Here is an 11,303-nt window from a genome sequence, read left to right as displayed (position 1 = left end):
CTGTTCATCTGTATGTACCCTACTGAGGCCACTCACCTGAACCTCAACCAGCCCGCTGTCAGGGTGATAAGGTAAACCTTGCTGGAAGGAGATAACACCCCACTGGGATATTTGGCTGTACACAGACACACAAGTGCACACACGCAAACACGAATTAAGTCGGGGCAGACGGTAAAAAGCCTCTCAGTTGCCATAGGAACTTGACCAGAAGCCTAGCATACACTCCTATCATCGTAAACTGACCTAACAACCCCCACTGTGTACACTGGCCAGATGAGGTGCTTACAGGAGAAACCTCAAACACAGGGATGAGGAATCAAAGTTGCAGGGTGCCTTATAAAAATATAGGTTTCTTTTTATTAGATTACAAATGACAAATCCTTAAAGTTCAGGAACAGAAATTTTCACCTTCACCACCAGCAACTCTAGCTGCACAAAGTTAAGAAATAGTGCAGTAAAAACCAAAGACTATAAACTGATAAATATCTATACTTGAATCCATGTTTTTGTGTTGTAAAATGATTCCTGCCTTATAAGAAAATAAAATTGTTACATATCAAAACAGTGCTTTAAACTTGTCAACAAAACGTGAACATTTTGTACCCGAGATGATAATTCTCAGCCTGCAGCTACAAAAACTGTCTCATGGCTAGCTTGTCCCATCTGGTGGTCACAGGTGAATGCTACAGTTCTATGCAATATTTAAAACTGAAAAATATACATACATGCACAATTATTTTGGTCAGTTTTTGATTAAAAACAAGCAATTCATTTGATTTTGTTCATGAAAAAATTAAAATTCAAAGTAACACAAAAGAAAGAATGACTGCTTTCACAACAAAAGAAATATCTAAAATTAGGGACGCATAAAAAACACTGCAAGCAAACAAATGTATTAACATTCAAAACGTTTATATTTACCAAGTTAAGCTAAAATATAAGGTGAAAGATGATAATAGATTAAGATTTGGGAGCTGAAACAGTCAGCTCTGTTTTTAGGAGCCATAAAAAAAGAGAAGAACTTCTCATTAGTGTTGCCAGAATACTTTATTTCTGCATGGCATCAGTGAAAGGAAGCACACTTATCCACAGATAATCGGTCAGTCTTTTATTTGTGCCAGCTAAGAAAGAGGCTGTGAAAATATTTTTCCAAGGACGATGTCTATCACCTCATGCCATGAGTCCATCTCTAGTTGGTTTTTCCTCACATTGTAAGTAAGTTCCGCTAATGCTAAACATGAATAGGAATTTACAAAATTGATATGAAATTTGTCTATCATTTCAGTCAGGCACTGTAAAAAAAATTACTGATGCAACTTATCATTGTGAAACATTTCAGGAAAGCATCAGCAGATTTAAAATTGAAAAACTCTTTTAAAGGCTGATTGATTTTGAACCACAGCAAAATGTTATACAAGTTTTCTTAAAGCTAATTCAAGATTTATTTAAGGATCAAATTATGTTTCACACATCTTTCACACATTTTCTACTTTACAATTAACAATGTTTAGAATATGGCTTTATCGATTATTGATTATCTCCCTAAGTTTGAATGACATTTTAAGCCACAAAATATTATACAGTTTTGCATCCAGTGGTATAAAGTTATTTAGGAGAAAATAAAACAGAACTAATTTCTCATGTCTTCAGAAGTAAGAATCACAGCAGTTACACACATTATTTAGGTAAAACTAAAAAATATATGCAAAATAAAAAAATAACAATCAGAAAACATGCAACATAATATTTTTTTTAATTACAAGATTAAGTAATTTATTCTTGATTAAATTCCCTCTTTGCACAAATTAAGCCCAGAAATCAAAAACATATCTGGTTGGATATTGGTGGTTGGATATTGATGAAACTTGTTTAGAAATAAAAAATGACTTTCAAAGTGAAACCATTAGGAGATCTGGGTTCAACATTAGTTTGATTGTTAGGTCTGTATGAGGAGGCATCTGTGCACCTTGCACTGGTAAAAGTCACCTTGAAGTATTTCCTCACAGTGACTCTGAGCTCCTCTACAGTCTTGCCATATCCAATGTGTGTGACTAATCTGGCCTTTAAAAGCTCAATCTTTACCTTTATTCAGTGACATCACCAGCAGAGAGCTATCATGGCTTGACCAAGGAGCACTGAGGCGTTGGAAAATAAGAGCTTTTATCCTGAAGCTACATTTGTCTCATGGTGAAGGCCTATTAAAAATTTTATTTTACCTTCGCTGACTGTCTCAAACAGTCAGCGAAATTTGCAAAAGTAAATTTGCAAATGGATATAAAACGATCCTATTTATCTACATCAATCCATATCAAATTCTCCATCATTCAAATGCTCTCTTAAATTTCTTCAAACCAAATACGTATAAGACCTGGCATGTGATTCTTTGGGAATCTTGAAAAGCATTTAAATTGTGGGTGTATTTGCAGTTCACCCACGACAGCTGCACTAATGTGATTGGCCACTTAGTTGTGTTTTGTTTTTTCAGTTCTAACAAGGAATTTTACAATATTTTCCAAGAGTACTAAACAATGTTTCCTTGCTACTTATCTACTTTTGTATCAGCCAGGCTAATAATATAATTTTAGTTTGGACACTGTATATTACAATCATTATTCATGTTGATTTGTGGTCTAGCAAAGAAAATCAGGCTGTTGGAGAAATATTAGACCATACAAGGGCAAAAATCAGGTACAGCAGCACCACTGTATGTTTAAATGTATATATTTACTGTCAGTTTTATTTAACCAATATTTTTTTATATAATCAGTTCAATTTAAAATGATTAGTGCCAATTGGATCAAATATCAAAATCAAATACCTTTAACTTTGCAAATACGAAATATTTTTTTACTTAATTCAGTTTATTCATTTTTTGCTATTTCACAACAAATGTCATGTCAAGGCATTTTACGAAAAATCATCTCATGTTAACCACACATACATTCCAATTGATCCCAGCTGTCAAACAGTGCATCATCACTTCACTATTCAACTGCGCTAGTTTAAAATTCAAATTAAAAAGGAAACTAATTAGCTATAACAGAGACTTGTGACAAACTGTTTTAGGTTTGATTAGTGGATTTCAATGAGTATACTACTCAGTAGAACTACTTATAAGTCCAAAATGTTTCCTTTGTAACCACTGGTTCATCAGTGTAGCATAGTCTGCTGGTGAGTTAATCAAAAATATAAATAAATAGGGAAATTATGTTACTAATAAATTTTTAACGTCTATATTGTTACTGGAATGTAATTTGGTGAACAATACGAAATCACACATGAACCTATGATGACTGCAACGCTCAAGCATGCACTAGTTTTTCATAAATGAAACACCAATTTCTATTGTTTTAATTTGATGCTACAAATTATTGGACCACCAGAGGGCAGCATCGTTCTGCATACCACAAACAGGTCTGATCAATTACATTGCATGTGTCCTCCTAATAAGTATTTTATCCTCTATGTCTGTCCATCTGAGAGTGACATACAGTGGAGTCAATCACCCACATTATTATTACCTCAGCATATGCAATGCAATGCATATTATTAAAATGATACATGATCTGAAGACTTACAGTGCAGGAAATAAGTATTTGATATGCCACAGATTTCTTTGATCTTTAGACATCTCTTTGGTTTTGCCCATGGTGGAGAGGTTGGGGTCTGATTGAGACCCCAACCTCAAAGTGAACATTTGTCATTTATACAGGTAACAAGTCCTAACAGATGTAATTAATGCAGGTAATGAATGGACCATAGGAGGGTTTTTTAAAGATGAACTAACAGATTTGTGAAAGCCTGACGTCTTGCTGGTTGGTAATTGATCAAATATCTATCAACCATAGAATGCAAATTTTCTATATATTTTAGATGCTGTTTAAAAAGTTGGAGTGTATCTACAATTAATCACCTTACCTCAGAATTATAGACCTCTACATTTTTAAGCAGGCAAGCTCGAAAAATACTTATTTCCCGCACTGCATGGCTATCAAAACTCATTAGTCTGACATTCATTTAGTTTATAGCAGTCAGACTGTTAAAGTGCGCTTTCTATAGGTGTATTCCAAGTTGTGTGTTGAAAACCAACAAGCCCTGTTCCCTCATCTAAAGCTCTCTAGAAGCCAAGTGCTTTTATAGTTTAAAATGATCCGCTTCCTTGTTATCACATTTGAACAGCCTGTAATTTTCTTGTTTACCTGAGCCAAGAATTAAAAGGTAGAATTAGAAATATGCCATCCTGGCAAGATGACTCACCCATCTGTTTGGTTGCCATAGTTCTTTAATAGATTCTGAGTACCATCTTATTAATGATGGTACAGATTACGAATCATTCACTCTGACGTTTTATCATTCTCCAGAGTGAGTTTTTACTTTGCACTGTTCATTATGTTAACATGGAAATGAGTGGGACTAAAATAGCCAAAGTAATCTTCCCAGCTTGCAGTGATTTCTCTCTGTTTCCTGCACAACGGCTGTACCCTATAGCACCTTGAACAGCCCGACGTTCATGTTTCTGAACTAAAGTACTTGCAATGTATTTCCCAGAAGTAGAACTTTTCAAAGAACAGTTATATGGCTTGTGTGAACTTCTCTCTGATGTACCGTTTAGGGTCAACCAACTGTGTATGGTCATCCAGCCATGGCTATCGATGCTTTTAGCAGTGTGCTGCATCACGGATTCGTCTGAGACGTTACGAGAGTCATGAAACCAGTGCACATTCCCATCTGGATAGACGTGGTTGAATCTGCAGGATGGACCATGACTCCTTAAAACAGCTTCCACTTTCCCACAGAACTCTAAGGAAAAGAGGAGAAATGTGTTGAAATTACTTTTTCCACATCATATTCTCAAATATTGTGCAAGTTTTTCATATCTCTTGAATTAACACACAATAGTCAATTTATTAGTTACACATGGTTAACAGCATCTTGACTCAAATAAAAGCATCATCCATGACAAGAAGCCAGTGGATTTAGGCATCTACAGTTGTTAAAACATTTTGCCAGAATGGAGAAAAAAGATTTGTTATATGTCTAATGGGTATGCTTGTGTTTTAGAAACTCCAAATCTACAGCGATTATCACACACAAACATCTGTTGGGTTCACAGAGAATGATCCAAAAATGAGAAAATATCCAGTCTGTCACAGTTCCACAAATGAAATCTTGTTGCTGTCAGAGGTCAGGAAAGAACAGCAAGTCCCTCCAGAAATACAACAAGACAACCAGGGGTTAAATAATTACCCGTTCAAACCAAAGTATGATTGCCATAACTGAACAAACATGGAAGTCCTTAAAGCAAATGAGCTACAAAAGCAGAATACTGAGGCCACAGTTTACACAGCCGCAGGAAAATTGGACAGCAACAGATTGGCAAACCAATCTCTCATCTGGTGGTACTGCTGAATTTGAGACTCATAGTCTTGTTTACTGTGTCCATTCCTTCATGACAACATTGTACACATCTTCTACGGCTACCCACATAACAACTTTACACATTCTCAGTTACTTTTTCACAAAAATTCAAGAAATTTAAAAACAGTGGAAAGAAAAAAGAAACTATGACTAAATGCTAAGCTTTATTTAAACATTTACCACAATTGCTTTTAGAAAACAGATAAGAAACATCAGTCCAGAAAAGTTAAAGCATAGACTCTGACCTTGCAGCTGCACCTTTGTGCATTCATTTGCCACTCCTTTGTTGGAGCGCAATTTGCACCTGTATTCTCCGCTCTGCAGAGGCAGCATTCTTTCAAACACCAGGGATAGTCGTCCATCTTCGTACTTGCAGTCGAAGTCACTTTGAAAGTGTCTTTGCAATTTGGTTATTGTTTGTTCGCTGTCCACCGAACATAAAGACATGTTGCCATGGGACCACTCCATGTATTTCACTGATAGTCCATGCTGAGGTGATGATGAGTTGCAGTGAAGGGAAACTGGTTTGCCACACTCTGCGAATATCTTGGGGCTCACCTCCAATTTTACTGAGTCTGCAAGTCAACATGTAGACATTCAGTTAGTAACAAAAAAGTGTGTGCTTCTATGTTGTATATTAGTATGTTAATTATGTTGAGTTATGGAGGAACGTTTCCTGCTGCTAGTCAAATGCAGTTAATAAATGATCACTGGCAACTGTAACCACTATAAAAGCAGGGATTGTGCAAGTCTGTTAGTGGATCATACTGATGTGAAACCCAGGGTCAAGACTGAAAGATGTGATGACTTTTGAAAAACAATTGCTAATGCCAATAAACTTGGGGAACATTTTGGCCAGTTGTCAATCTCCCCATTTACAACAGGTTCAACTTGAAGAAATTACCAAAAAACGCCAGCTCTATCTGACACTCTACAGGCCATGTTATCATATTAAATGTTTATTATAAGGCAATTTTTATAGATCTTCTTGTGATTGATGCCATCTGTCAGACTCATGGACTCACATTAAACTGGGTCATGCAACAAGATAAGGATACGCAGCAGCAAATCTACAGCAGAACAACTGAAGGGGGAAAGGATCAAACTGTTGCAATGGTCCAGTCAAATACCTGGGCTGAGAGTGACTGAAATGCCACGGCAGGACCGTAAAAGAGCTGTGGATTAACAAATACCCACAAACCTATATGAAATATGGGCTGAATGTCCACGACAACAATAAAAAAAATACATAAAGTCATATAAATACAGATGACTTTTTTCTATGACTGCATTCTTTCCAGTTTTAATTAACTCTGGGAAGTCAAGGAGGACAGATCGTACACCTACCTTGCATTGTGAGCATAAACGCAGGAAAAAGGAAGAGCAAAACTGTGAACTCCATTGTTAACTGTTCCGCATTTCACTGCAACATAGGAAGGTTTAAATTAAAGCTGCTGTCTGTAAACACACACTGAAGTAAATGAAGTTGAACCGTGATTTCAAAACCACATCCTTGATAAGTCTTACACTTGAACAGACCAGACCTGTGGAGGATGTTTTCTTCTCTTCAGTTCTTCTTTTGCTCGTCCCAGAGTTCTTTGTTTCTCCATGCTTTTTATGGACACAAAGTTAATCATTACAAAATCATAAAGAGACGCCTGCCAACTTGACGCTCTGGAGGACGTGAATTGAAACCTTCAAAACAAGGAGATCGCAAATGAAGTGTGTAGGGGTGTACATGTGAGAGAGAGCGACACAGAGAGCATACAGAGAAAAAGTGAGAGACAGCAAGAGAGAGAGAGAGAGAGAAATCAGAGGCTAAGAGTGAAAAGCCTTTTATCTAGCAGTAAGAAAATGACATAATTAGAGACTTCTATGATTCCTTTGAGATTGTTTTAATTCTTCTGCCAAAAATTTTATGCTGATACTGTAGTTGTTTTTTTCTCATTATGGCCAAAGGGGAAATGTTGTAATGTATTAAAGAGCCACTTGCACTTTGTGAAGACCTTCATTGTGTCTGCTTCTAAAGTGATGACTCATTTCTGGTAAGTAGTTGTAAATTCCCCCAACACTCCCTCCCAAGCACTAACGCGGACACACACGCTTTGACTTGCTTTTCTTTACTTGGCATAAAAGCAGGAACAGGAAGTTACTTTCTTCACTCATAAATCTAAACTGATTCAAGTTTGTGAGCTTTCCTCCTGGCTGTACATCAAAATTCAAATCTTAAGGCAAATGCAGTGTCGCAACGGAGAGAAAATTTGACAGTAACTGATGCAAACGGATTAAAATCTTTAATGAGATTATAAAAAATCTCTCTGTATAAGTTGGAGTAAATATATATGTGTGTATATATATATTAAACAATTTCCTTATCACAACAAATGCTAAATGATCTTAGAGATCAGCACTGACAACAGGAAAAAAGATGAGGCAATGAGTTTTCTGTTTCCATAGACATTTTGATCAGGGATTGCATCAGGGCTTTGAAGATGCTGGTAGAAGTAATTGCTCCTAAACCTCTCAGAGATCCATATGAAGCTCAAGCTGTTAGGAAAGAAATAAGCTCTCCTTCAACTGTGACTTAGCAACATAAGTCTGCATTTTCTGTTTTGTTTTTGGAATAAATCCACTTTGTAACTTTTTACTGTTTTAAACTAGCAATTTATAGCAATCTGTAAAATAGACAAACAGAAAATTGTTATTAGAAACTTGTCTTACTGATTTGCATATTTGAACAATTAAGACCTTCTTTTGTTCTTTTTGGGCATATTGCAGTGAAATGGGAATTAAAGTGGCGTGCAAAAATACCACCCTTTCTAAAAATGTTTCTAGTTTAATCAACCACAACTTTTAGTGCATGCTTTTAGGATTTTTTTATAAACTGAGTAGAAAGATCAATGGTAAAAGTCTTAAAAGTGTGGCGTGCATTAATATTTAGACCTTTTTACTCTGGTAATCTTAAATGAAATTCAGTGGAACCAACTGATGTTCTACGAAAGTCTCAGACATTTGGCAAAACACTTTATTAAATAATTCATCAATTATCATGAAGACAAATGAATAATTGAGGCAGGTCTCAGAGATGGAGACCTGCCTTAATTAGATCACAGATAAACATAAATCCTATTCCTACACTAGACTACATAGGGCCACCCCACTAGTTAGCTCTGGGAGATAAGGAACTCTTAAAGTCAAATTCTACACTTGGCCTTAACCAGTGCTTTACATCTGACAAGATAGCTACTTATTATCATTTTAATTTTTTGCACAGCCGCACTGATTTGACAAAATCCCGACCTCTATGGTTTTGTTATAGAAATCTGGAAAATGAATTCAATGGAGGAATATCTTTTCTCCTCAACCCAGTTTAAAGTGTGGGAGAGTGCTGTTGTTTTGATATTTCCCACCTCCACATGTTCTGCTACTTGAGCTTTGACATGTCCTTCCATATTTGTTTTACAACTCTTTCAAAGCGACCAACCCTTATTACACCCTTCATTCCTCGCTCTGGAAATTTAATCAAGTAAGTAGAGGAAGGCTGCAATCCATTTTTATTTTTTAGGTAAAGCATCCTGGGTTACAATGAGTTTCTTTGCCAGAATGTGAATGACTCTTTATTCAAATAGCAAAACATTAGCGGGTTAATCATTAAAGTTTTTGTGCTTTATAGTTATGTGATAAACTACACTACGGCAGCCCCGGTTATTTTTTTCTTTCTTTCTTTTTCTTTTTTTTTTTTTTACATATTTGGATGCTTAACATTTAATGAAAATAAATAGTAAAGTTAACTGCAAGATTAAGAAAATGTTATATGAAATATAGCATACAAAATTTTTAAGCAGAAAAAGAGTGAACAGGTTTAACTTCCACTGGACGTGTGCAAGGAAAACTTTGCTTTAGACATGAAGGCAGGATGAGAGTTTGGCAGAGACAATAGTCACAAAAGCTAGAGCGTCTTTAGTGATTATCTTTGGAAAAAAATAGTCTAAAATTGAATTACTTTGACACCAGGAATAGAGCCTACGTTTGGTGTGAACTAAATACAAAATTTCAGTAAAATAACCAGCAATGAAACAGAAACCAGGGAGGACCATGGTTTGGGGATACTTTGCAGCATGTGTCCAATTTTATTGTGTATCACAGGATGCATGAAAAAAGTAAGATCAGTAAATAAAGCAAAGTACTGGATCCTGCTGCATGACAATGACTAAAAAATACCAGTAAATGTACCTAGGAACAATTGAAAACTGAAGAAAGGAAAGTTTTGAGTCGAGTCAGATCCCAGATCTGGAGCTTTCTGAGATAGTGTAAAGAAAATCTCCAAAAAGACATTTTGTCCATGTCTTTGGTTTACTAAAGATAATATATGACATTAATGATTTTTTTAAAAGGATATTTACTGAAGTGTGCTGAATTGTTTTATATGACTGTGTGTTTTGATGGGCAAAACTTTGGAGGCAATGGAAGTAGTGTATGTAAAAGGAGTTGGACACACTATTTAACAAACCAACAGCATTTAATGAACATGTAATAACGGGCATGTTTGCTGTTTTAGGGCGCAGCATACAAGATAAATTTCACAATAATTTTGGCTACCATTGAATAACTGGCAAAAATCCCAAATCGGTGAGTCTCTTGTTAAATCACGTTCTAGCCTGTTACGCTCAAGATCTTTGATGAATACTCCCAAATCAAAAGCAATACCGGAGATTTACCAATTGTGTAACAGTTTTCATAACCGCCTAAAATGTGCAACATGCACATTTCAGTGTTATAAACTATCTGCATTTGTTGAAATCTAATGTATTTTTACGTGCTGATAAACCACCATAACAGTCACACTGCTTCAGTGCAGTATGCTGGGAAAGTATTAACTTTAATACAAGTTCCTAGTAAAGATGCACTCCGGTTCGGTCATATGCCTTCTCCTCACATTTCACAGTGTAATGTGAGTAGAAAGGTTAAAGTTAAAAGTCTTAAAAGTGTGGCATGCATTTATATCTAGCTCCTTTTATTGTGATATTCCTAAATAAAATTCAGTGCAACCAATTGCTATTCTACGAAGGTCTCAGACGTTTGGCAAAACACATTATTAAACAAATCAAAGTAGACAGGTCCCTGGTCACAGATAAACATAAATCCTATTCTTAAACTGGACTAAATTGGATGCCACGTCCTAACTTCTCACATTTCACAATGCAAGAAAAAAAGGATTCTATTTCATTTGAATCCTCAATAAGAAGATTCAGAAACCTCAATAAGAAAACAAACGTCAGACTATGCAACAAATGAAATTATGGCCTGTCCATTTTTTTTTAGTTGAAAACAACCTGCGTGATAAAACGTTTTGGTCCAGATAACAGACATCTAAAGGTTGCAGGACTAGAGTTTGAGACCAATAGATCCTACACACTGTTTTATAAATGAGATGCCCACACTGGAACTAAGTGCTTCAAATTCTTCTTTCCAGATTAAAGTAAAGTTTGCATTTCTTTTCTAAATCAAAGAGCCTGGAAGAAGAGTGATAAGGTGCAGAATCCATGTTGCATAAAGTCCAATTTGAAGTTTTCATAGTCGGTGATGGTTTGGGGTAATATGTCTTCTTCTGCAACACCCTGGTGTTGGTCGTCCACCAGGAAATTTTAGAGCAGGACTTGATACCTGTTTACACTGCCAGAGGTATCAAAATGTGTTTCAATAACCATGTTGTTACTGTGATTGGTCAGCAAACAAGCCTGATTTTTAACCTTGTGGAGAATCTATCCGGTGTTGTGAAGAGAAAAATGAGACCTGACCCGACAATGATCATATTACGCTGCACTGATGCAATAGCTCATGCAACATTAAATGCTTAGATATTAACATAGTTATCAGTCTGATGT

General features: G+C 35.9%; 1 protein-coding gene across 2 annotated transcripts; it reads right to left on the bottom strand.

Moving 5' to 3' along the window:
• Positions 1-1,028: 1,028 nt before the first annotated feature.
• On the bottom strand, positions 1,029-7,333 carry LOC111608680. 2 transcript variants are annotated; one of them, XM_023334370.1, is made up of 4 exons: positions 6,946-7,333; positions 6,766-6,841; positions 5,664-5,993; positions 1,029-4,800 (listed from the first exon to the last, which is right to left on the bottom strand). In XM_023334370.1, the coding sequence occupies exons 2-4, from the start codon at positions 6,818-6,820 to the stop codon at positions 4,388-4,390; spliced, it is 798 nt and encodes a 265-aa protein (XP_023190138.1). In that variant the 5' UTR covers positions 6,821-6,841; positions 6,946-7,333; the 3' UTR covers positions 1,029-4,387. The 2 variants fall into 2 exon arrangements, with proteins under 2 accessions (XP_023190138.1, XP_023190137.1); XM_023334369.1 differs by having other exon boundaries at positions 6,963-7,330.
• Between the last annotated feature and the right edge of the window lie 3,970 nt (positions 7,334-11,303).

Source organism: Xiphophorus maculatus, chromosome 5 (genome assembly GCF_002775205.1).
Source record: "Xiphophorus maculatus strain JP 163 A chromosome 5, X_maculatus-5.0-male, whole genome shotgun sequence".
Classification (NCBI taxonomy): Eukaryota; Metazoa; Chordata; class Actinopteri; order Cyprinodontiformes; family Poeciliidae; genus Xiphophorus; species Xiphophorus maculatus.
This window is presented reverse-complemented; position numbering and strand designations above follow the sequence as displayed.

Bases quoted from the DNA above. Each gene is read 5' to 3' on its own strand.
- LOC111608680 (XM_023334370.1), bottom strand. From the start codon at position 6,820: ATGGAGTTCACAGTTTTGCTCTTCCTTTTTCCTGCGTTTATGCTCACA. The intron at 5,994-6,765 runs GTAGGTGTACGA...GTTGACTTGCAG, and splicing joins GTTTATGCTCACAATGCAAG to ACTCAGTAAAATTGGAGGTG. The intron at 4,801-5,663 runs GTCAGAGTCTAT...TCTTTTCCTTAG, and splicing joins CACAAAGGTGCAGCTGCAAG to AGTTCTGTGGGAAAGTGGAA.